Genomic DNA, 27976 nt, shown 5'->3' with positions numbered 1-27976 from the left:
ATGGACTATTTATATTATCTGAACTAGGGCATACATCGTTTATAATAAGGGTGGAATATGTATGGGGAAGGGCATATAGGTCCGTGGCCCATTTCTTATGGGGCTCATCCCGACATTTGTCTTACGCCTGAGGAAAACCACGCAATACCTTAGGCGAGATGAGTTGTCTCATGTATAAGAAACTAGCCAATTTGGCTATTATGTAGGAGGTGATTGTAGTCATGAGCCTTGTTGAATCGTCTCAATTTTGAGACAAGCCATTTGGCTATATGATGGCTCAATTACGAAGAGGGGGAGAGATGTAATTAGTTGATTAATTTAAGTAATTAGGGAGATTAATGGGGATATGAGTGCAGGTCCGTGGCCAATTTCTTTTAGGGCTCGTCCCGACATTTGTCTTAGCGCCTTAGGAAAACCACGGAAAACCTTAGGCAGGATGAGTTGTCTCAATATCAGAGACTAGCCAGTTGGCTCTTAGGTTGAATGACTCTATGAATCGATGGATATATACTAGCCAATTGGCTCTATGATAGTTCCATCGATTAACAAAAGTAGATATTGTTAGGGAGGGATTTTGTTTAGCCCAGTTAAGACAAGGTCATTTTAAAGCGGTTGCACTATCCAAGGAGTCTCATGGAGTTGAGTCGTGACTACCAAAACCTGGGAGTAACGCCAGCCTCCCTGTCCTCCTGTCTCAATAGTATAGCTAATGCACCTGTCTGGTGTCTACGCCGTAACCTAGGATCATACTGGCCGAGGCCAGATATGAGCGGGTTGAGGTTAGCAAGAGCTTCCGCATACAGGTTCCTAGCCAGTCGAGCAATGAACTCGTCTATGGTTGGCAACTCTAGTTCATCATGGAACTTTCTTCTCGAGGCGACTCGGGGGAGATGGGTAATGAGTCGAATCACCTGGTTTTGGACAACTTGGAGTTTACGGAGATGGGACACTGCCGCAAACCCCCATGCGTGTGCGGCATAGGTAATGACAGAGCGAATGAGGGCCTTATACATGGTAAGTCCTACCCTCAGGTTGTCAGGAGTTAAGGCCGCCAGAATGGGATAGTGTCTAACTATCAGCCCGTTGGCCTTACGAAGAAGGGATTGGATGTGATCTCCGAAGTTGAGATGAGAGTCCATAATGATCCCTAAATATTTAATTTGGTTCATCCACGGCATTTCTCGTCCGAAAAGTGTGGGTGGTGGTGGTATGTCTTCGAGCCTCGCTCTTAGTGAAAAGAGTATGGCCTGACATTTCTCTGCATTGACCTTGATTCTCCAGTCGTGGAACCACGGCTGGAGATGATCTAAGATCGACTGCAATCTACGCGACGCTAATCTATAGGTTTTGCCCATCGCCAAGAGGGCAGTGTCGTCTGCATAGATATACAGATGACTACTTCTGCCGTGGATATAGCGAAACGGGAGGTCATTAATGAATATATTGAAAAGTATGGGCCCGATAATGGAACCCTGTGGGACTCCTGCGTGAATTTCACGTGGGGTGGAGAAACTAGTGCCTACACGGGTTTTGAATGTACGGCCTCGGAGGTAGTTAGAAATGAGGCGTATCATTCCATCTGGGACTCCCATTCCCAGTAACTTAACGAGGAGTCCCTCATGCCAAACCTTGTCGAATGCTCACTCGATGTCCAGGTAAGCTGTAGCTACTACACGCTTCGTGCTCATAGCCCAGGTAATGTCCTCCGTCATGCGGAGTGCCTGGAGTGTAGTGGAAAGACCAGGGTGGAAACCGAACTGCTCGTTCCTGATTTGGGGCAACACTACTTCAGTGAGGCGTCTATGTATGACCCGCTCCGCCAGTTTGCTGAGACAACTGAGGAGACTAATAGGCCTATAGTTGCTTGGATTCGTCTTATCCTTTCCGGGCTTTGGAAAGAGAACTACGTGAGCCTCTTTCCAGGGAATGGGATGGTGACCGGAAGCCAAGATGTTATTAATTATCTCTGCTATGCGCTTCATAGCTGACCTTGGGAGATGCTGCAATATAATTCCTTGGATACCGTCGGCTCCTGCGGCCTTATGAGGGCCGAGGCGACGAATGAAATGGGCGACCTCGTGGGTGTTCGTAGGTCGTATCCCATTTTCCGGCTCCCTGCTAAGGAGGTCTCGAACCGATTCCTCAACAGCTCTGATATGGGGCAAGTTTAAATTTTGTTCCACGGTTTGAAAAGTGGTCTCTAAAACGTCTGCCAGTGCGGTAGCCTTCTCCTCAGGAGTAAAGGCCGTGACATCTGGACCGACTACTAATGGGTGAATAGATTGAGACGGATTGGACAGAGCTCGAGATACACGCCAGACATCTGACATGTTTCTGCTGTCCATCGTCTCAACCTTGGATTTCCAAGCATCCACGACAGTTTCGTGGACTGCCTCACTGATCCGCCTGCGCAAGCGGTTCATTTCTATTCTATGTTGATCTAACCTAGTGCGCTTCCACAATGTTCTTGCTTTTTTGCGTTGCGATCTTTAGGTCTCTAATATAGGCTGGGAGTGCATCCGTCCCGGTTGTGAAGACCGTTTCGGTATTGCAGCAACCATTGCCTTCTTTATGCACTCCGTCAAGTCGCTAACTGACCTATCTATCCCTGCCGGAGTGACTTCAGGGGGGAGTGGTGGAAGCGTAGCGGCTACCTGGTCTTGGAAGAACACCCAGTCTGCCGCCTTGTAGTTGAATTTCTCAGCGGTTGGGGAGAGTTCAACTGGGTGCATGATCTCCATTATCACCGGTAGGTGGTCGGACGGAAGATCATCCAGGGTTGTTAGTCTCGCTCTAGTTGTGAGACCTTTCACCAGAGCGATGTCTAATATGTCAGGCAGTTGATTTGCAGTAGCCGGTACGTGTGTGGGTTCCCTAGGGGCCATCACGACGTATCCGTTTCCTGTAGAATTAAGAAAAAGCCTATCGCCCTGCCGATTGGGGCGTTGACAGTTCCAGCTAGCGTGCTTCGCATTGAGGTCGCCGGCGACTACGAATCTATCGGATAGACTTGTCACTATATCTAAATCGCGTTCATTTAGTGTGCCCGGAGGACTGTAGGCAGCCATAAGCAGAAAGGGGAGTCTGCCTACGTAGGCTCTAATAGCCACTGCCTCTATTGCCGTTAGCTGGGGAAGGAGATACAGTGCGCGATCGAAGAACGAACGAACACCGCTACACCTCCGCCTCTTCTACCCGCTCTATCTTGTCTATAGACTTTAAACCCCGCGCATCTTAAATTTACTTGGAGTGTCAGGAACGTTTCTGTTATAAATGCTACGTCTATATTATTAGCGTCTAGGAAGGCCCTGAACTCATGTCTAAGGCCCCTGGCGTTCCATATACACATCCTAGCAACTCCGTCACTTCGTCTGGCCATTGAGAGAAACGAGGGAGGTTAGGATCTTAAATATCTCTGGGAGGGCAGACATAGGATTCTCCATAAGGAGAACTATCACTCTAGTTAATCCTTCTAGGATTGGGGCGAGCGGGAGGTTGGGGTTTGCTAATTGCAACGCCTCGGCAAAGTGCTGGACTTGGTCCAAGGTAGCGCCTTGACCGGTCGGGCCTTTGGAGGTGTTTGCAATAGCTTCCTGCTGGGTCGGTGGGGCAGGGGCGGAGATGGGCTCTACCGTGGTAGCCTTGGTGGCTTTTCTGATGCCCCTGTTGCGCTTAGGGCGCTGAGAAAGGGGTCCTACTTTATTGGCAGCAGTTTGTGGGGCTGTCGCTGCCACGGTGGACCACAGAGGCGCGGGAACGGGGACATCCAGAAGCGAAGGGATGTCCGCCTGCTGCTGCTGCTGTTGGCGGACCGGCCCGAGTTCCGTGCGTCGCTCCGCACGAGGCCCCTGCACAGGGGCGCGAGCCCGTGGCTGCTGCTGCCTCGCAGCTCGCTCCACCCACTGCTGCCGGACCCACTCGTATTGGAGCGTCCGCTGTTCCTCGAGCTCTGGCGTCCTCCGTCGGGCAGCCCTGCTCGTTCCTTCCGTGGCATCTCTAACCTGTAGTGCTACGGGACAACCTCCGTAATTGGCGGTGTGAGCGCCATTACAGAGTGCGCATGTAGCGGGGACATCGTGCGGCTTGCGACAATCTTTAGTCCTATGGGGGCGGGTGCAAGCTCGACACATAGGCTGCGCTTTGCAGCTAGCCTGCGTGTGGTAGTACCACTGGCAGTTGCTGCACTGAGGCGGGCGCTTGCTGGGGACGTAGTCCTCAACTGTAACCCTCATCAGGCAGCACTGCCGCAAGGCTTTTATCCTATCCCAGGTTTCGGGGGAATTCTCCACATCGACAATGACCATTGGGAGTTTGGCCTTTGTCCTTGATGAGTGCATCCTCGTCACTCGCCGGACGATTATGCTTTGGAATTCCAGGTCGCCCTGGATGTCCTCCTCATCTGTGTGAATATCTATTCCTCTTAAAACGAATCGCAGAGGCTTGTCGTTCTTGGGGCGCAGCAAGTTGTACGCTACTTCCCGTTCGGTCAGGAACCTGCAAAGATTTGCGTAGTCCCTTTCGCAAACAGTTTTCACGGCTGTCCCGCCGCGCGCCCTGTACGAACATAAGCCCAATGGTTCGTATTCGGCTTTGAACTCTAAGTTCAGTCTCAACATCATCTTCCTCGTCCTCACTCTCCGACACGTGAGTACGAGCTGGGGAAAGGTGGCGGGGAACAGCCTGATCTACCTCAGGGGCAGCAGCCGTCTCCTGTGGGGCCTCAGGTTCGGCGGGGGGTGCTGCCTCCTCGGTCACGACGATTCAAGAGTCGCCGCCTCTAATTGCTCCAAGGTAGAGAGAGCCGATCTCTCTTCCTTCGTGAGCTCACTAGCGGTAGAAATGCCGCCTTGCTCAGTGTTAGCTGAGCCCTTCTTCTTTTTGGCCTTAATGACCTGAAGTGCGCCGGACCCAGATGGAATCGGCGGCACTTCATCAGCCAAGACCGTAACACCACGGCTATTCAGTCCGCTAGGACCGGGCAAGTCAATACGTGTCACCTCAGTGACCTTGGGAGGGGTGGGCTTTCTCGGGAGTCCTGAAGGGACTGGGATGGTGGTAGGGGGACGAAGCTCAAGCATCTCCGCAACGGGGACCGGGACAGGCGGCGTCCGTATAGGACCAGCCGATCGCAGGTTCCGACGCCTGGGCGGAGGAGAAATCTGCGCGGGACGCGACACGCGCAAGTAGGAGGTGGTGGGCCCTGTCTGGCTAGTGCAAACTAGCAACCGCTTTACGCCACCTGCAGTAGGTTGGCTCGTGGCCTTGTTGCTCTTAACTGGAGCCATTCGAATTAGAGATTCGATCCTGTCAGGTGGGAGACCTAAGCGGCACTCTGTCCGCAGTGCAAGAACCTGCTAGGCCCCTTTCCCACTAAGGGTGGAAGCCCAGCAGTTACGCCCGACCGGTCGCCGAAGCCTAGCCCGGTTAGCCGATCCCAACAAGCGTTGCGGAGCCCGCCGGGGACCGTCGGTTTGGTTCGCTAATTTCGTTGGCCCTGATAAGGGCCGGACGAAAATTTGCGTAGCCCTCAGAAGGGCCGGGCAATAGTAGAAGAGTGGAGGGCGGAAAGCAAATTAGCCCGAAGGCCCTGCCTTTGGGCAGTCACTCCGGCACGAAGGCACAGAGGCTCTCCCTAGCAGGAAGCCTGCCTAGGGGCCGAGGACGGCTAGGGGTCTCCTCGAGAGAGGACCCAATCCCCGACCGGGATCCGCCTGGTCTAGGGAAGTTAGTGCGCACAGCCCTCCGTAGGCTGCGCGGCTTTCTTCGCGCTAAGTGCCGGTGCGGCAATGGAACCAATAGGCTGCTCTTTAAGAAGTGCCGATTACGTAGGTGTCCGCCGCCTGGCCGACAGAAGTACGATGCTCGGCGCCTCGAGCCTCCCTGGCCGAGAGCTGCTTGGTTGCTGCGCTCGGTTGCTGCTGTAGCACTGAGGAATCTGGTTGGTTGTCCGCTGTAGCTGCTTTCGCCGATGCGCCAATCAGAAGGCCTCAGGACACGTCTTGCTCCTTTCACGTCCAAGAAAGAAGTTCTTTCTCTCTCATGACCTGACTCGAAAAATCGAAGGAGAATTGGGAGGAAAATTTAAAAGGTACGCAAAACGCGTCCTTGCAAGGGGTTGGGGGCTGTACAAAACTAAATATGTGAGCTCCAAGCCTGTTGGCCACTAGTCTCACTCCGGGTTACACTGCTCCACTGAAGGAGCTCTAGAAAATTTTGAAGGGGAAGCCGAAATTGGACGTAATCTCTTAGGTACCACATACGCGAGGGGGGCTGAGATTGATCAATTGATCACGGAACGGGGCGAGGAGGAGTTGGCTGGTGTTTGCCGTTAGGATGGCAAGACGCCGTCATCTGTTGTTCGATGACAAAGCAGGTGAAGGCCGTCGGAAGAAGCGCCGTGAAATCTAATCTGCAATTTGAGAGGTCCCTGTCCTTTCAATTTGCGACTTATTGAGTGACCTCGTATGTTTAATAGACTATTAATATTATCTGAACTAGGGCATACATAATTTATAATAAAGGTGGAATATATATGGGGAAGGGCATATAGGTCCGTGGCCCATTTCTTATAGGGCTCATCCCGACATTTGTCTTACGCCTGAGGAAAACCACGGAATACCTTAGGCGAGATGAGTTGTCTCATGTATAAGAAACTAGCCAATTTGGCTATTATGTAGGAGGTGATTGTAGTCATGAGCCTTGTTGAATCGTCTCAATTTTGAGACCAGCCATTTGGCTATATGATGGCTCAATTGCGAAGAGGGGGGAGATGTAATTGTTAATTAGGGAATGACCTGACTGGTTGCTTGTCCTTATTTATAGCGCCGAGACATGGTGTTCCGTTGTCGCGGCGTTCCGCGCCCGTCAGATCGTGACCTTGGACTGGCCGTGGCGTTGATTGGTCGCGGCGGCCCGCACCAGCTCGGTCCCAGTGGCCTTGGGCTGGTCGTGGCGCACAGTTGTTGCGGTGGTCCGCGCTCGCTAGAGTGCGGTGACCTTGGGCTGGTTGTTGTGTTCCAATATCGTGGCGGACAGCACTCGCAGGATTTCGGTTTCCATCCGTCGTCCCGTCGCTGTGCACAGGTTTTGTACGAGTCCGTTTGAGGACAGGATGCCAGCAGTTGTTGAGTTTCAGACCCTCTTCTTTACGGTTGTAATTGTTTGGATGTTTATGGATTTCAATCGCTTCCCTGAATAGGCTGGGGAAGTAATTGGACGTGTTACTGATGATGTCTGTTTCTCGGAACTGTATGTCGTGCCTCCCATCCTGAAACGCATGTTCCGCCACTGCAGATTTATCCAGCTGTCCCAATCTGCAGTTCCGTTCGTGTTCCACTATTCTAGTTTTGACGCTACGTTGTGTAGTGCCTATGTATACGGCACCGCAGTTGCACGGAATCCTGTATACACCTGCGGCAACCAACTTGTCTCTCTTGTCCTTTACCGATCTCAGCATGTTACGGACTTGTTGGGTCGGCAGGAAAACCGTGTCTACATCGTGCCGTTTTAATATCTTGCCGATCCGGTCCGTGACATTATGATGATACGGGAGGAAGACCGTGCCCTTCTTCTTCTGCTGGACTAGAGTGTGGCTTTGGGATGGCCCGTTCAGATCTCTCCTGGGATGCATGGCCCTCCTAATCTCCGGAGCTGAGTACCCGTTACTGCTTAGCGCAGCTCTTAAGTGGGCCATTTCTTGTCGGAGATGTTGTGGTTCTGAGATTTTCCGCGCTCGCTCAATCAGAGTCTTCATCATGGCTCGTTTTTGACCAGGATGATTGTTTGAGCTCTTGTGTAAGTATCTATCGGTGTGGGTGGGTTTCCGATAGACGCTGTGTCCTAGGGTACCGTCCGGTTTCCTGTGGACCAACACATCCAGGAACGGTAACCTTCCGTCTGATTCTAATTCCATCGTAAACTGGATCTGTTTGTGGACCCCATTTAGATGGTTGAGAAAATCCCTTAGTGCTGGTTCTCCATGTCTCCACACCACAAATGTGTCGTCCACGTATCTGAACCAGCATTCAGGTCTTCGTGTCGTGGCCTTGAGTGTAGTATCTTCAAAGGACTCCATGTAGAAGTTGGCAATCATCGGGCTAAGAGGGCTGCCCATGGCTACTCCGTCTGTCTGTTCATAGAAGTCCCCATTCCATTGAAAATACGTAGTAGTGAGCACCAGTTGGAATAGCGCTACAATGTCCTCTGGGAAGATGTTCTTCAATAGTTCTATGGTTTCTATAATTGGGACTCTGGTAAACAGAGGCACCACATCAAAGCTGACCATAATGTCTCCAGGTCGGGTTTTCAGCGTTTGAATCTTCTCAATGAAGTGGCTGGAATCTTTGATGTATGCGGATGTCTTGCCTTCTAAGGGTTTCAGTAGGTTGCTCAGGTATTTGGCTAATGCGTACGTTGGTGACCCGATTGCATTGACAATCGGCCTGAGCGGCACATCCTGTTTGTGTATCTTAGGTAGTCCATACAGTCTCGGCGGTAGTGCTTCCGACTTCTTAATCGTACGTTGTATTTCTGTTGGAATCGACGAATTCTTGATTAGGAGGTTGGTCTTCCTTAAGATGACTGAGGTTGGGTCCCGCGCCAGTTTTTTGTATGTAACTGGATCTAACAAGTCTCTTACTTTCTGCATATAATCCTCCGTGTTCAGGATTACCGTTGCATTTCCTTTGTCCGCAGCAAGGATTACGATGTTGTCTTTTTCGTTCAAGGACTTTATAGCTTTCCTTCTTCCCCGGACAGGTTGCTTTTCGGTGGTGCTACGTGTTGTAGTACCCTTGCCGTCTCACGTCGGATCTCTTCTGTAGCGTCAGAGCTCAGGTTTCTGATTCCCGACTCTATGTTCGCAATGATGTCTTCAATTGGAACCATCCGTGGCGTTACCGCATAATTCCCTCCCTTCGCCAGGACGTCTGGTAACGTCAGCACCAGTAGACCACGGCATCTTAGCCCGGAAGCTCTGTTTCATCCTCTTGGTTTATTTCTGTCTTTCAGAACAGCATACTATCGTAACAGAACCATTTGCTTTTATAACAGATATCACTACCGGAACACGACTTATTGGTGTCCTTCTCCTTTTCCACTTCCGTAGCAAAATGGCTTAGCAAATTTTTTTTTATTTTTCTCTCAATTTCTTCTTTGCCAACACCGAAAGAGATTGTGACTTCCATAAGGGCATCGTGTCGTTTATTACGGTCTTTATATTCACAATCCCATAAAACAGGACGACTGCGATACAGATCCAGTAACTTGGTAACTCGTTCGTTCGACCACTCCATAGCGCAAACACTGCTCACAGCTCACTGATTCATACTGACGCCACGCGGCACGGGTCGGCACGTCCACACATGAAATTCGGCTCGGCTTCCTTTCATGAAGACCGACATCAGTCGGTTTGAATTCGGCAAGCCGCTCGGCACAAATCGGCCAGTCGGCACAGGCCGAACGATACGTCCATACCTATTTCATATTGCCGAGCGGCACTGCCGATCGGCATAGTGTGGACACGCCTTTATACTGGAGTTTCGCAGCAAGATGTTTTTTTTACGGTGATGGGTTATTAGCCCTTCGCCCATCCTCCAAGCTGGAAGACCACTCCTTATCGGCTATTCGCAACTGCTTACTTAATATATTCGCAGCTGTCCTCCATATCTGGAGGCCGTCTCCTTTATCCGCAACCTGAGGACACGCCATGCCATGGTGTTAGGGACCCACAATATGATACATAGAAACCCACCAAATATGTTATATATCATATATAAATTTGCCTCTAAATAAAGATATACCGGCTCTAAAGAAAGATTTTGCAGGTTTGTTTAATATATCGTATTGTTACATGGAGTACACTGACACATCAAATAATATAGCCTAATAGCTCATGTTTCCAACCGAATCTTTCTAATCCATATAGCTATCCTTGTTTTCACTTTGTTCTCATTTACTTACCCTTGTTCTCATTGCATTTCTCTTTTTATCCTTGTCTTACTCCTGTAATTCCGTTGTTTCCTTAACTTTCCCTTGTAATCCCATTGTTCTTCCTGTATTTCCTTGTCCTTCTTTTCCCCTTGCAAAGACGTTGTAGTTATATATCTAGACACACAATTGGCGCTGGTGTCGTGTACAAATTTGAAACCTCTCGCGCAGGTTCGCGCGACGCCATGTTTGGGGAGCACGAATGATTGTTTCTATAAAGCATTCGGAATTTAGAAAATACAATTGAGTATATAGGCGTTTTCGTAGTGGATTTCCTCCTTCACTGTAAATTTATTTACGTATTTTCTAACGTATAATAATATAAAATAACAGAAGTAAATCTAAATATTGTAACTAAGCATTGTTTTAAATATAAACGCCTTATATTGCTCATAAATAGACTTATTAGTTTATTTATATTTCCTATGACCGAATACATGGAATATTTTTACTTAGGGTAAACTAGGGTCGGTTGGACAGTCGGGCATGTTGGACACTCTGTACTTTAACGTGTTACCTCGCCACTTGTGGCACCAAATTCTGCTAGAAGTCAATGAGGGAAGTTGCCACGAGTGGGGCTACTTCCGTCATTGGCTTCTAGCAGAATGTGGTGCCTACAAGTGGCGAAGTAACAGGTTAAAGTACAGAGTGTCCAACATGCCCGACTGTCCAACAGACCCCAGTTTACCCTATGCTATTTTATATGCGTTAGAAAATACGCAAATAATTAATTTTATTGAAATTGTATTACAAAGAGAGGGATGTCCGTTAAAAATGTCTATATACCCTATGTATTTTCCAAACACCTAACTCACTGTAATAATAATCCTCAGTGTTTTGAGACTCAGAGGCAATATGACTCTTCTACTGCAGACATTGATAGCAATTTCCTCATTCTTACATCATTCTCAATGACACAATATTGTCAAAATGTGATTGTATGCATTGCTGGCTTAGTTGTTAAATCATTAATAAAAATATGATGTAATAAATCTAAAGACTCAATTTATGGTACGTAGTCTACCAGCAGTAAACAAAATCTCTTTTATTATTTTAACGAAAGAATAATGGGAGTCTTGTCATACCATCATCTGAGATTATAGAAATATGCCGCTTAAGTGAAAGAGCGATTATACAGATGTTGACAGTTCAATGGCATATTACCACCCACTCTTACATCGTGTGAAAACAATGTGATCTAACAATAGAACACTTGTATAATCTTTCTACACTTATAGGGACATATTTTAAAACATGGATCCCGGATTCCTCCCGAGAATCATATTTTAAACTTCTTAAATTGACATAGAAGTACATAAAGAGCTAATGGCGTAGCTCAATGGGCTAAGGCCTGCCGATAAGGAGTCGCGCTCGGGCGCAGGTTCGATTCCAGCTTGGGCTTATTATTTGGTTGGGCCTTTTCCGATATCCCCACCAGTAAGGGGAATGTCAGGATAGTCTATGGCGAATCCTTGGCCTTGTGTCGCCAAAATACCATCTCTCTATCATCAATACCATCGATGTTAAATAATCTAGTAGTTGATACAGCGTCGTTAAATAATCAACTATAAAAAGTATTGCATAACGAGCAGATGTCAGCACACAACAAAGTTACCAGTACAACACGACTTTACATAAAAATGTTGTAAGACAATATTTAACGGAGTCAACAACAACAACAACAACTTACTTACTTACAAATGGCTTTTAAGGAACCCGAAGGTTCATTGCCGCCCTCACATAAGCCCGCCATCGGTTCCTATCCTGAGCAAGATTAATCGAGTCTCTATCATCATACCCCACCTCCCTGAAATCCATTTTAATATTATCCTCCCATCTACGTCTCGGCCTCCCTAAAGGTCTTTTTCCCTCCAGTCTCCCAACTAACACTCTATATGCATTTCTGGATTCGCCCATACGTGCTACATGCCCTGCCCATCTCAAACGTCTGGATTTAATGTTCCTAATTATGTCAGGTGAAGAATACAATGCGTGCAGTACAACAACAACAACAACAACAATAATAATAATAATAATAATAATAATAATAATAATAATAATAATAATAATAATGAATCAATAGGCAAGATGTTCTGGACACTAGGCCTGAGTTCTATTATATGACTAATTCATGCATGTGACGTTCATTTCATACTACAGCTGTGATTAATAAGCTAATACATGGTAGGCCTACTTATATTTCAAACTAAAACATTAGGTACGTGTTTTTATTTTACTGGTGTATATTACGTAATATGGAGGCGAATAAATAATAATTGTTCGTTTCTTGTCCACATCAAAGCAAACGTGTGTTTACAATATGGACCTAATGTAATGCCTTACACAGCAGGCAGTGTTTTGTTAATAGTAGTTCATACTAATGATTTTCTTTTCATCTGAACTATTACTACAATACGCATTTGTATTTCTGTTCGCTCTATATGTTGTCAAATAACTACACAACGTCTTTGGTTACGGTATAAAATTGTTCCAGTTTTCTTTTATTTCGTGTCAAACTAACTTAACTAAGCTTGATTATGTCTTTAACGTGGTCGCATTAAATGTTAATAAGATTTTTTTCATTTATCCATTCAGATTGATTTATAAGAGACATCAAACATATATGTTAAACATTCAGCATTGTATAGTGCAGCTGTCTGCTAGCCGGTGCTTCTCCCAAAGCATGGCGGCGGACGCAAGCTTCAATTTGTCCCTACTCAGAACTTCTGCGCAGCCTTGGCTGTAGGGGCTCGCATCCCCTTGGTCCCTTTATATTTTCTTTGTCCTCCATGTACAGAAATCCGCTTGTTTTCCTTGGATTCTCTTATTCTCCTTGTACTCTTCTTGTCCTTTATGTATTTACCTTATTCTTTATTACAATAATTGTTATCCTTGTCTTCCATTTGTTCTTGTCTTCCCCTTACTTTCCCCTTGTTCCCCTTATCTTCTCTTTATTGTTCTTGTAACCCTTTGTTCCTTTTCTCTTCCATTTGTTCTCCTCGTATCCTCCTTGTACTTCTTGTACTCCCCTTGTCCTCCTTGTATTCTGGCTGTTCTCCTTGTATTCCTCTTGTTCTCTTTGTATCTTCCTCTTTTTTGTATGCCCTTTGTTCTCTTTGTCTTACCCTTGTCACTCTATTCCTCTTGTTCTCATTCCCTTCCCCTTGTTCTCATTATTGTCCTTGTTTTCCTTGCAATCCCATTTTTTATTTTCTTCCCCTTGTTTTTCTTATATTCTCCTTGTTCTACTTGTGTGTTCTCTTTGTTATCCCTTTATTTTCTTCTTCTCATTGTCTTTCACTTGTTCTTATTGTATTCTCTTTGTTTTTCCCTTCTCGTTCATTTTGTATTCCCCGTGCTCTTCTTATATCCCCTTCATGTATTCCACTTGTTCTCATTGTATTCCCGTTGTCCTCTTCGAATTTCCTTTTTTGTCTTTGAATTTTTCTTGTTTTTCTTGTATACTGCTTCTCCGCTTTGTATTGCATTTGTTATTTTTGTATTCCCCTCGTTCTCCTTGTATACTCTATTTTCTCCTACTATTCTCCTTGTTCTCCTATTTTTCCTCTTGTGTGGTCGCCTCACACGTAGTTCTACATAAATATATGTAGTAAGGTACTATATTCTCCGAGAAGACCAATCAGACATGTTGAATACCAATCGAGTGTCGTGTTGTGACATCTGTGTGTCGGAAACAACAAAACGGAAAGTAAAAGTTCTGACATGTGGATGCATTTTAGTTTTAAACATTAAATTGTATTATTAATTTTACGCAGTGGTTGGTAATACGGCTTCAAATTGCACAAATACTAGTAGGTATGAAGTCTACAAATTCTACCGTTTTCCTGTTGACAAAGAAAGAAGAAAGAAATGGCTTATAAATTCGAGTCGCAACAATTAGACGCCAACAGTAAATACAGTAATTACCTTTGTAATATAAGTATGATTCAACATATTTTATGGCGAAATATTTAAAAAAATGGAATGTGATTTCAATGTTTGCATTCAATATTCATCAGGGGATTCTAAGTGTATTCATTGAAAAATTTATGCAGGCTACACTACTTCATATAGAGAATCTAATTCATTGTTCTTCGTGGTAGTCTAGTGGCTAAAATGTTGCTTGTTATTTATTATTTAATGCGGAAGTTCGAAGGTTCGAGTCTCCATGTTTAGCTTCTCTTTTCTAAGTTGCTTTCTATCTTTAAATTAATTGATTAATTTTCAGTGAAACATTAATTGACATAGTATTTAACTTATTTAATATTTGGTAATGAATTAATTCTCATCGAAACATTAATTTATAATTATAGAGACTACATCACTTTTATTTTTAATTGCTTACTGAATTAATTAATTTTCATCTAAATATTAACGCACATAGAGTCTACTTTACTTTATATTTTATAGGTTTAAATAAATTACTTAATTAATTTCTACTTAAATTAATACGCATAGAATTTACTTTAGTTTATATGTTCAATATTCTTTTAATCTTTAATTTATTCATATGGATTTACTATATATACCATTTTAATTGCTTATTTCACAGGTAACTTTAGCGAAAGCTTACTGTCTCCCAACCTCAAACATGCATACATAATCTTGTCCTTGCACATGATCTCATATTAAAATTGTTATGTCGCCTTGAGTATGGGATTCAAAATGGCAGTTGTTCTACTTGTATAATAAAGTGTTCTAGTATGTAGCATTGTAAAACTACTGTATGCATCTGTCGTATTTTTTCTCCTTAAAGACATACGATGCCATATTATATGGAAGTGTTGTATTGTTTCCTATTGAAAATTGGAGTTTTATCGTTTTTTAGACAAACAATATAACACCATACTTTATTTGAATGGGTATTTGCCACTTGCAAAATATTAATCAATACATTTGTGAAATAGGATATGGTGTGATTATATTACGGAAATAGGTAATGTAATTAATTTTGGTTTCTGCAATTATATTTCATTTATTTCTCCAGTACATTTTGTTGAAAAAAGCATCTCACTTGGCTCTGTTTCACTCTAATTGTTTCAGTAATTACAATTCCTTTAATGCACCTTCTGCCAGCGAAATGAGGTATTCGCCGAAGTACAGGTCTGCACGTTCGTATGATATATAAGCTCTTCCTTCATCCAAGAGATCATTTATTTCTGACTTTACCTTCTGCGACGATTTGGTGTCATCTGGAAATCGTAATTCATTGCATTAGTGCTAATAACGGACAACCGCTATAAGTAGCAAATGCAAATAATATGAAAGACACTCTTTCAGCTTCCCCAATAACGGGACTGCCTCATTGGACAAAGCATAACTAACACACAGAGTGGAAAAAAAAACAAATCACAAAAGAGAAATGTAGATAACGAACAAAAAAGGGAAAATTAGGACAGGAAGGGAAATAGCATACATATAATAGGCCTAAACATAGTAAACAAACAGATTACACGTTCAAACAAATGTTCTTCCCTTTTTAGGAAACAAAGTACAGGTAGTATTTTAAAGTGGCAAGTAATCCTTTGATAGCAGTAAGGGAAACATCACGAATGAAGTCGTTGTTCAGCTGTAACCTCTTGCAGAAACTGACAAAGAGGCGAGATATTGTGCCCCTAGCATCAACCATTAGCCCAACTACTTCAATGGAGGTGAGGTGATATTTCTCCAAATAGAATCGAACTGTGGGCTCATAAATTCTGCATTTTTCTACGTGGACTTCAGAGGCTGATGTTCCTGTGCCTCGAACCTGGTTGTCGGGTCATTAGTGTAGGCGGATGTAGAGCCTGGTGGAATGGGAAGCATGTCAATTCGCCGACAGGATCCCTCTTGAGAGATGCCCTGGACTTCTTCATGTACGGTGAGACCTTTCTTCCTCAAGGCTTCGGCAATCATGGACCTGATTCCGTGATGTCTAGAGTTCCACAGCGTCTCGCTGAAAGGACAGCCACCCAAAACGTGGCCAAGATTTTCAATCTCACTGACGCAACGACGACAGTGGTTTCCGTCTCGGGACCTTCCTGGTATAGCAAGCAGCGGACAACATTAGCTGTCATTTTAAGAGCTAGTCTCCATTCACTGCTAGTGAGGCGATCAGGTTGTCGGATCCATTTATTGGCGGGAGTAAACTCCTTATAGAGGATGACGCCTTTCCCTTTCTGATTTAAAGAATTCCAAGATTAAAATGCTCGCTGAAATGTACTGTTTTCCGAAAATACGTAATAAAATTCTGAAATTTGCTTTAATTCTAATAATGTTTAGAGAATGGATTGTTATTTTTGGTCTGTATATCTTTACTTTTTCTATTTGACATAAATTTAAAAATTACTCTTTAGAATATGGATGTTGTATAACAAAAACTACGACCTTCCAACATATTTTAGTAGCACCTTAATTCAGCAATTATTCATTTAGTTGCATGTGCACTGGGTGTATATCAGTCGATGTTGAAATAATGAAAATGTAATCAGCTACGCTCAAAACCCTTTGAATCAAATGAAACAAACACGTCAGTTGCTCTCGGACTATTTCGTTTAAACACATCAGTTGCACCAGGAACATATTTATCCCCAATAAGTGACAAAAATACACCACGGAGAATGTGTAATACTGTGACAATATGTATCGCGCTTATCACTTGTCACTATCTGCTGAGAATGTTTACCAGGGTTGGCAATACAAGTACCCTTATCCCTTGTCACAATCTGCTGAGTATGTTTACTAGGGTTGGCAATACGTAGTGTGCTTCTAGCTTGCCACTCCACTAGAACCACGATTATCCATCATTCTATTAACCGATTTATGGATTATCCGACTGGCTTTCTCTTTCCTCCTCCTTTCTTTTCTTCTCTCTCACTCTCTCTCTCTCTCTCTTTTGATACAGAAATATATGAAGTAGGTACTTAACAATATATTAGCACTTTTTTTCTAGAGAGTGTTATTACAAGCATTTACTCTTAAAAAGTATGGTCTATTGTTCGAGTTGTAATTCATAGACCCAATAACTTATATATGTATTATTTTTCACGGGTATGAAAATAAATCGTGTTGTGCTAAGTATCGAAAAATGCGCATATCATTAAATTGTTTGGGGAAAGAGAAACTATGATTCATCTCACATCAGAATACGAGAGTTACAACTGTGTGCAATTTAATATAAATTAAGGATAAGTGTATAAAGTATGAGTCAACATGAGACCCTCACTATTCCTATCTTTCCACATACAGATATTACAATGAATTTCCTTCCCGCTTAAAAACTCGTTGTTGACAACATGGCTTAAATGAGTGAACTTCTGATCCTCTACCTAGCATGTTACATACAAGATCATGGAGGAAAATACGAAAGTGTAAGTATTAATTACTAAATTTACGAAAATTTTTTATGGTACGGATTATCCAATTTTTCGATTAACGTTCAGCCCACCCCCCCCCCCTTGATTACCACGGACAATAGAGGTTCTACTGTATCTGCTGAATATTGTACGTTCACCCCTTATTGTGTGATCTTCATACAATATGGGTGACAATAATGGTATTTAACATATTTTGAATGAGAAAGGAAAAGTTTTGATTTTAGTTGATGGTTTTAAGTTTCGCAAAGATAAAGAAAGATGCACCGTTAAAACATGTAGGAGAAGGCTCTATCTCAATGAAACAGAATCAGTAATTTTATTTATAGTAATGTTAATCACAATCATAAGATAAATTAAGTGGTATTTTAGATAGACAAATAATCTCTAATAGTGTGAAACGAAACGCCCTTAAATATTCATCGGCTAGAATATTAAAAATTACACTGGTCAACAAAATTTAAACTTTTGTCTGTTAAATGGGAAACAATGGGTGGTACTAAGTGACTTTTTGTGCTGATTTCAAATCTTTTTACAGAACTTTTCCATCACCCAGGGTTTTAGAGTAATCACATGAAAAACATTTTTCGTATCTATACAATATAGTATTACGATATCTTAGCTGAAATTACATTTATTGACATAAAATGTATGTGAAGCATATTTTCGGCTGTACTTTGCTTGAGGAAAATTTCTCTTCAGTATCCAACAATTGTCTGCCAACATATCTCTCTTCAGTATCCAAACATAGTCTGCCAACATATTTGGTAGCACCTTTCCATTTCCACGATGTCCTGGTGGAAATGCTCCCCGTGTTCGTCGCTCACAGCACTAGGTTTTTAGGGAAGAAATCGAGATGGGATGCAGAAAGTGTATTTTTAAGACGTATTACATCGCATGATCTTGTAGTTCTCAATCATCTCACTGACAAGTTCTCTGTAGTTCTCAGACCTGAAGTTTCCTAAAAAGTACGTGACAACATTTTTCAAATACAACCATGCAGCTGCTTCTTGCATATTTAACTGGTTTTTCAAATAGCGTATCTTTCATCAGTTCCCTTTTTTGAGGTCAACAAATATTCCTTCTTTTAGTTTAGCTTCAGTGATTCTTGGGAATTTATTTTTCAGGAAGAGAAATGCACTATCATCACGATCCATTGCAATCACAAAATTCTCAATCAAGCCTAGTTTGATATGCAGTGGAGGGAATAAAATTTTTTTAGAACTTACTAGTAAGTGGTTGGTGAAGAACATTAACTTGTCCTGGATTAAAGTGACTCTCTCTTTGGCAAGTTCTTTTTATATAATGATTACTTTTATCTCTGCTATCCAACTTGCACAAGAAACAGCAAAATTTAGTATAGCCAAGCTGTAACCCAAGTGAGATGGCTATTACTTTCAAATCCCCACATATCAGTCAATAAAAATTGTTATACTTGATAGTGGATAGTAAGAGCTTCATATTCTCATAATTTTCCTTCATACCAACTGCATGAGCTAAGAGAATGGATAGATATTTGTTTTTATTATGTAGTAATGCTCCTTTCATACTTGTTTTCGAGGAGTCTATGAACAAACATCAATCCTCAGGTTTATGCTCAACACACAGTGGCTCGAACAAATTCTCAACATCATTGCAGAAAACTATGTCGCCCTCTTTAGAAAACAAATCCTCAAATTCCTTTTGGCGTTGGCGAAAGAAACTTACTTTGGTGTTACCTGCAGCAGCTTCCAGCCTTTCAATCTTGAGGCGAGTAATTCTACCTTGCTTTTACTTAAACCAAGATCCCGAGCCAAATCATTTAAATCCTCCTGTGTTAGAAAATGAGGTTCATTAATAGTATCATCTTCCACAAAATCTGGATCATTTTGTAATTCAGTCTGAACATCAGGAACACTTTCAATTACTTCAGTCAATGTTACATCATCTCGTGGAGTTGGTATGGAAAGTCCTGGCCCATGAAGCACCGGCCGAATTGCAGAAACTAAATATTGATATTTAACAGTGTCTGGATTTCGAACTTATTCCAGATAGGCCTATATTTGTCAAGCAGAAGTAGCAGTCTGTCAAACGATCCTTAGGTTCGCGCCATATCATAGGGACTGCAAAAGGCATATGACAGGATCCTTTTAACCAGTCAGTTAATAGTATTACACATTTAGCACACCAGATTTCCGGGGCCCATGTCTTGTTCTGGTCTATTTTGTTGTTAAAATAACAGTCATAAGCTCTTCTAACTAGAGGAGAAAAGTTTTGCCTCTGCGCTTTTGAAGTGAGCTCAACACACTTAACAGAAGTTGTTTCTATCAATAAGACACTTTCAGAACATGTTTCTTATACATTATACACTTATATACTACTCCTTACAATGCACTATTAGGTGTGGTATTACACACTTCTATCACAATTCAATTGACAACGGAAGAGGGCACAGAATAAGCTTATTTCTTTACATAAAGCATCTATTCATCTGGGAAATTTACCTTACAATCACAGTTTTGTGAGAGAAATATTATTGTTGTTATTCGTGAATTCACAGGCAATCATACCATACGTTACAAGTCAATTTTTTACACAATGTAATGAAATATAAATGTAAAATACGCCTTCTAATCAGCATGTTATATACCATAAATACTAATAAACAGGAAGAAATTTATTTTCAAAATTAAAAAAAATGGTGGGTGATGGAAAATTTCTGACTTCATTCTTGGAATCAGCAGATGGCGATACATAAGAAACAACCGAAATTATTTTTTTAACAAAATCATTGTTGACCAGTGAGAAGAGAAGTTTCAAACACAGGATCTGAAATTACAAGTTTAGATGCGTCCAGAATTCGGCAAAGTGTTTATCGTGCAAAGAGGTCTATACCCCCAACTTTACCCAAGAATTTACATGAAGTACACATACATTAACAACAGGTGACCATAATAAGAAACAAAAACTTGCTTATGATGAACGACAATTCTTTAAACATTATGTATATTTTTCCAAATTCTGCTTTCTTTTTGAATCTATTAAAACTTTGGTTGATGGAACATTCTACTACTGCCATAACTTTTTTTAACAAATATTTCGCTATACATGTTAATATAAATAATCAGTATGTTCATTAGCATTCCGCCTTTTGCCGAACAAATCAACGGATACGTACGAAAACATGTTTCGTGAAGTGGTCCGAATTTCCGACAATATCAATTGCAAATTTCTACCAACATTTGTTGTTGCAGATTTCGAAAAAGCCATAAATAAAGCCGCGAATAACGTATGACCTACGCCATCTATCATAGGCTGTAGGTTTAATTTATCCAGGCGTGGTACAGTAAAATTCAATCGTTTGCTCTTTCGTCTGAATATAATGAGCATACTGAAATTGGAAAGTGGTTACATTGAACGTTTTGTTTAACATTCTTCGATCCTGCTGAAGTTGGAGATGTTTTTTTTAGTTGATAAGCATCCAACCATACGATCCAAAACTAACAGATTTTGCCGATTATTTGGTTACGTAATTCATAGAACCCGATTCACTGTTTCCTCCGGAGATTCGGGCTTCGAACACTGTTACTTCTGAAAGAACTACAAATGCATGTGAGGCATTTCATAGAGCTTTCTCACTGCATTTTAACAGTGCACATCCACATATTTACAAGACGCTATCATTGAAATACAAACCAGTACATACCCTTTATTAAATTTAATGATAGGCGCTATACAAAAAATTATAATAGGGTAAATCCGAAACATAGAAAGAAAATATTAGTACACTATAGCTCCTCAAAAGCATAAGTTATTTATTATTAAAAACATAAAGATTAAATTTGAAAGTTACTGATACAATATTATTATTATTTTGAACTCTGACGAATACCAAATTATTGGTACGATTATTTTATTATTTTAACAGCATTTTTAACCATACCCGTTCATTTGAGAGTTCTAAGTTTCTATAAAATGGGAAGGAAAATGCCGCATCGCGGAAATTGGCCACGGGTGCAATTGATGTACACCCAATTTTACCGCCGAGCGCAACTGATGAGTTCCGATCAGATAGAATTTTACCGTGAGTGCAACTGATGAACACCGGTGCACTTTAACGTTTTGACTACGATTTATTTTCTGTTAATATTGTGGAACAATGCGTAAAAACTCAGAGACTGTAATGCTTAATTTATCCCGCCACTGTGTATAACACTAATAATTTCACTCTGCACAAATGTTTTCATATTATTATGTCAAAGTATGTTTCATAATATAAACCTATATAATTTTTATTTTTGTTATGGTAAAATATTATTGTATCAATATATGTTTCATAATATAAATCAGTATGATTTTTAATTTTGTCATGATAAAAATTGTTAATTTTTGTACAATTGTATTAAATAATAATGGAAAACTGTCCTTAACATTAACTGTATTGTAAAATTAATTGACACTTATGTATTTTTTTTAATAATACCTGGAGTATTACAAACCCACCGCACTAGTGGCGATATTTTATTTCATCAGGCTGGCGCAGAGTTAAGAAGCATCACCAATATGCCAACAGTAGTTTTCAAAATGATTGTGGCAATAAACACACATAAAAACAGAAGAGTTGCGAAGGTGTTGTAGAACTTCTCAAACTGTACATTATAAGCCTAACGTTAATGTCATTATGAAAGTAATGGCAACATAGTCACTGTTTCACACTAAATTTATTTAGGTTACTTTTGACATATACTGTACTTCAAATATAGTCTCCTGCCATGTCAACAATACGTTGACAAAGTTTTGGAAGACGGCGGATTCCATCTGGAGCAGCATTTCTAGATATCTCTCTCACTGATCAATCTAAAGATCTTCGGATATCAACTCTTGATTGAAAGCCAATGCCTAGCTTCCGCCCAACTTGCAATAGTTCAGAATCGTAGGACTTCTCCCACAGGCTTCTTGTAAAAAGCCCTAAAGCACTGAGTTGCATGTTTTTCTCCTACATCTTGAATTTCTATGAAGCATTTTTGTTCGTATCTTTAGGGCTATATTGTTTATTACATATCAGAAACAGCCACTGTATTTATAAAAAATGGCTACTTCGAGACTTTCAATACTGCAAATTTATGAAACTATCTCTGCTCTATTACTTAGTACAAGATTTCAATCGTCACCGCTAGGAATATTGATTTACAGCATTGCTGTCATTACTTATCGAACGTCCTAGTAATTCTAGTATATTATTTGCTTGAAAAATACGTCAGGAAAAATGTTGTTAATGTGGAGTCTGTTGGTTGATGAGTAAATCACTTCAATGAGGTTGGTTACTGGTATACCGACTGTCGTTCACAAACAGCTGCATCATGTCACAAAAAATAAACAAAGTTTTCAATTTTTTATGTGAGAACTCGAAAATCACGCAAAGTGACAAGAGTTTGCTTTGGTGCTTGTTACCATTCAGTTGAAAGAATTATGATTAATCTCGACTCGAAAAAACACATCTCGTGTAAATGGAATGTCTTATAACCAAGCCCGGATGTTTAGGTTTTAAAGAACGAAAATTAGGCTTTTTCAACCCACGTTTTAGGACTTTTTTTTTTAGAATATTAGGCCTATATCTACAATTAAGAATTTATAGGTTTTTACGGAAAAAATTGAAGCTAAGCAACATACTACTAACATATTACAATTATATTAGACTTGCATTAAAATATATGTCATTGTGATATTATATCTCAAAAGTAACCTGTTAAATCACGTGGTGATAATGAAAATTTCATTTAATGTTTATGGAACTATTTACCAATATTAATACATACTAATAGTCTCTTATGTTTAAAACACTGTATCTCTATAAAATTATTACACTCTCATTTAATTAGTACTCCTAACATGACACTGAATGATGAAATATTAACAGATTATCAGGAATAAAATGACCTCATAGAAATAATCAAGAAGTGGTCCACCCATCTACTGCCATAGCGGATTGTTATTCATACAACATAATTCAGCTTCTCAATTAAAGGGATCATGCCTAATAAAAGAAATACGTTTAATTGTGCAAAACTAAATTGAATCGGTTAGAACAGAAATAGTACATATGTTACATTTTGGGTGATACTGAGTTAAAAATTCTTCACAGGTAGATGTATCTTTCTGTGCAGAAACAGTACATGTACAACGTTCTTAAAGGGTCGATTTTGACTCTCGTAATTCAGGATGAATACAGAAAGGATACTTGTGTAGCACATCCATTTCTGCACTGAATGAAGCTGAAATTAACTTTCGTTAATACTGGCCGCATGTAAGAACTGCTGTGACCAACATATATATCAATTTTGGCATTCCTACATTGTGTTTTTCCTTCAAACAGCTAAAGTAGCAAAGGCTTAGTACATATAGGTTATGTAAGCTTTAGAATGGCACAGGAAAATGCCGATGGCGACACTGCTGTTCTTTGATTGTATGCAGAATCTCCCACTGTCTTATCAACAGATGCAAAAGGTACTTTTGGTGAGGTTTTTTTGTTTTGTATACACAACGTTAAGACCAACAAGGCTATGTTGTACACGTATCATGAAGGTGAGGGAAAAAACACCGGATGAAGTTTGTTCCTTCCTTTTGCATTTCTTCACAAACGAACTGCCTTTCATGACGAGAAAACTCATCTTCAGTAATGTATGTGTTGGACAGAATAAGAACCACATAATGGTTAGGTTCTAATGAATCTTACTGATAGTCGTCGATAGGGCAGTGTAGTCCATCTTTTTCAATCCGTGGCCATTTCTATCTTTCGTACGATAGATATTGCGGCTGCACGAAATGTCTTATCTGGCGATAAGATTGGATTTATACCAGCCAACAATGCAATAAACTGATTGTACGAGCAAGTCTTACTGGCAGATTTAGTGAAAAGGAGGTCTGCACTGTGCACAGGAGATATTTTGTCCTTTACAATGTGGTGGCGGAAAAAAAAATTTAAGAAATGTTGTTTCAGTGAAGAGTCATTCCTCCTAGGAGCACTCAAAGCTTACAAATACAAATCCCTTGTTTACAGCCAGGATATGAAAGGAAAAGTTGTAGCCAGCACAGTAAATGGCGGGGTTTCAGCATACATATTCACATTCGTTACACAATCTACTACTCCCCCTTTGCCTCAAGATAAAGCCTACCCAACATGTCGGGTCCCAATCAAGTCCAAGAATTAGTAGATATGGCACAACTTCTATGATAAACTCTACAGGTGGCTGACAACATTCAGTGAAGCAAATTAGCTTCGCAATGAGAACAGTGGTAACCAAAATGATGGATATTACGCCTAAGTGCTTGCATTTCTTCCGTAGAAATTTGAGGTAGAAACTTTTTACTTCTATGAGGTTCTATGAAGTGGACCAAAAGAAGTGAACTCTTTTCTTTTATTTATTACTAAATAATCTTAAAAGGTACAACAAAAATAGAGATGTGCATTGAAAACCAATAGAGTGGAGATTACTTATTAAAATATTTGACATAATGACCATCATTCATGTCCTGACATTGACGAATTCTAGTCATCACACCTAGTATAACCTTCTCCAAAGTTTCTTGCGAGAGATTGCGACACAACAGTCAGGAAAATTCCATGAACGGCCTCTTCATGACAAACGAGTTACTGTGTGGTGTGGGGTTATGGCTCATCGTGTGTTTGGCCTTTTCTTTTTTCGAGAACGTAGAAGAGAAGGTTGTGTACAGTGAACGATGAACGTTATCGCCACATGTTGGACACGTTCCTGAGACCATTGTCGGATCTTGAAAATGTGGATGAGATATGATTCCAACAAGATGGAGCAACCAACCACACTGCAAGACAAACCATGGCTTTGTTTAAAACGGTGTTTCCATCTCACGTGATGTCTCGGAATGGAAACATTAACTGTCCTCCGAGATCGCCAGATGTCACAGCCGCTGACTATTTCTTCTCGGGATTCCTCAAGTATAAGGTGTACCAACCAGAATAAACCAAGAACGGTTGCTGCTCTCGAAGAAAACATTCGTACAGAAATTCGCAGTCTCCCTCAAGAAAATTTGGAGAAGGTTATGCTAGATGTGGTGACTAGAATTCGCCAATGTCAGGACATGAATGGTGGTCATATGTCCAATATTATGTTTCATAAATGTTCTCCAATCTATTGGCTTTCAATGCACGTCTCTATTTTTGTTGTACCTCTTAAGGTTATTTAGTAATAAATGAAAGAAAAGGGTTCACTTCTTCTGGTCTACCCTGTACTACCTTTGTAGTACAAGGAGAACTTATGGACATTATTCTCTTTCATTTGGTTGTGGACAGTTGCCCAGATTTATTTTCGTAACATTCTGAGTTTTCGTATTTTTCGGTTATGTTACTTTCGTAAGTAAAAATGTTGTCTCTGTTAGTGAAATATTTTAACAAATAATGTTTTCAGCACTATATTAATTGACAGCCTTTCAAAGGTCCAAAATAGCCTTTAAATGAATGTGGTTCAGTCCAGTGCAGAAAGGGAACAGTGTAAAAATTTAAGCAACCCTTATGTAAAATCAAAATGTTTAAAAATATATTTTTGGGTGAAAACAAGACCTATGGGGTTCTCTCTTCATGGCAAAACAGAATAAAATGAACAGAAAATTTCATATTGCTTATAAAACAGTTTTATTTGTATTTGTTTTTTTTTTTCAAATATAAGATTTTGTTACATGTACCCTTTCTGTGCTAACCGATTCAATTATATTGTACGAATAACTACGTTGCAGTCTATGCCACTAGTTCACTACTGAAAAATAACGAATCAAATTTCTCACGCCTTGAATAGAGAGGATACTGGCCATTCTTTGCCCATGTCACGTGCCACGTCTGACTCTGACATGGGCATTTTCTTTTAAAATTTGCTCGATATTTCTACAGACTGTAGTCCTCTGTATACATAGGTGCCGCATTGTAGAGCTTTCCTTTGAAAGAACTTCGTCTAAATTAAGATATTTACTATTTACGCTGCAATGAACGGCAATAATAATTCATCGATTACCTTGAAATAAATAAAGTAGAGAAGTATAAATTAAATCAACGAATTAAGTATTCTGACAAGCAAAATATTTCAGATCCTTACCTACAAATTATATCCTTATAAGTCCTTTAAAATGTAAGTATGTTTTTCGTTGGTACACTGACATTCAAAGGTACCCTGCCTACGATTTTATGATCGTGTAAACGAACTTCCTAACCCCGGAATAAGTCAGAACCAAATATAACAAAAATTGACGAACTTTGAAAAAGTTCGGCTAGTACTCAATAGGTGGCACCATTATTGGGAGGCGTTAAAATTGTCAGAGAAAATGGTTATGTAGATTAATCATAAATTATTGTTCTAACAGACAACATCAATGGTTTCCATCCAAACACAGTATTGGTTTACAATCAGTAGAGTGAGATGAATAATTGAATTCTATGACACGGGTATATTTATCTACGATTGGCAGCAATGACTCTTATCTTCGCCATATATTCATAGAAGCAATAACTAAAGACTCCACACTTATACCACAGTCTAGTATATACAGTCGCGAAGCTTAATACGTAGTAAATATGCAAACATTAGATAGTTGCTCACCACTAGGATCGCTAATATCGCCTCATTACAGGCAATGCAAAATAGTACCGTCACAGTCTATTGTTTCTAGCACCATCAAAACTCAAGCTTCGTGACTGTATATAGTAGACTGTGCTTATACCAACAAATGATCGATCACTATTGATTAGTGGGATCAGATACCTTTGAACGTCAGTATACGTAAAACGAAAAATAAATGTGATATTTCGACAGTAACGAGAGAGCAATATAATAGGTCCGAACCTAAGAATCCGGGATTTGTTATAACTACCACGAGATTGCGAAAATCATCTGCAGTGCTATGAGGAATAGGGAGAAATATTTTGTCACAGATTATCCTGATGTCCTGGTCCCATTTCTAAAAACAATGAGACGTCTATAGAATTACTTTATAAAGATTAGTCACCAAGAAGAGACGAAGGATCCGTCTTCCGGCAGATTGTTTAATGTATTATTGCTACATACTGCAACAGAACCAATGCAACACTAAGTCACAGAATGAACATAGCACACACCCGTCTGAGCAAGCTCATGTTCGCTGGCAGTTATAATAAATAACTATTTTCTACTAAAATTCAATGTAACAAACATTTAATATAGTTGCAAAATTTAATACAGATTACAATGTTTTGAAACATACAAGTTGATCTCTTCGCAGATTTAATTCAAAAGAAGAAAGACAATAATCGCAGTCCTTTACATTGGTACTCATAAGAAAGTGATAGCGAATTTCACACGCGGGTGTGTCTTTGAGACCCTTTATTCTTTCATAATGACATATTGATGCTCGTGTCTAATCTCAAACTCACCTCTGGACGTTTCTGTTGAGATGATCATTACCAATCTTAAAGCTTATATTTTAAATAAATAACAGCTGTATTAACTGGGGATAGTCATTATTATTTCTGTCTGTTGTATGTTGAAATTGTAGAGGGTATTTAATTTCTTTTAACTAGTGTGAAAATATTTATCGCCAACTGTAGTTAGTGATAGAAATCTGAGTTCCTAACAGTTGAAGAAAATTGTAGGTCTTGGTAC

General features: G+C 40.7%; 1 protein-coding gene across 2 annotated transcripts in view; it reads right to left on the bottom strand.

The window, feature by feature from the left end:
• Positions 1 to 14949: 14949 nt before the first annotated feature.
• LOC138715673 (uncharacterized) overlaps positions 14950 to 27976 on the bottom strand; it is a 67242-nt gene continuing 54215 nt past the window's right edge. For both annotated transcript variants that reach the window (XM_069848743.1, XM_069848745.1), the window contains exon 5: positions 14950 to 15179. In XM_069848743.1, the coding sequence (XP_069704844.1) occupies positions 15034 to 15179 (146 nt within the window). In that variant the 3' untranslated portion in view covers positions 14950 to 15033. The remainder of the gene's footprint in view (positions 15180 to 27976) is intronic.

The sequence above is a fragment of the Periplaneta americana genome, chromosome 15 (genome assembly GCF_040183065.1).
Source record: "Periplaneta americana isolate PAMFEO1 chromosome 15, P.americana_PAMFEO1_priV1, whole genome shotgun sequence".
Classification (NCBI taxonomy): Eukaryota; Metazoa; Arthropoda; class Insecta; order Blattodea; family Blattidae; genus Periplaneta; species Periplaneta americana.
Note: the sequence above shows the minus strand (reverse complement) of the source record. Positions and strands in the feature narration are given on the sequence as shown.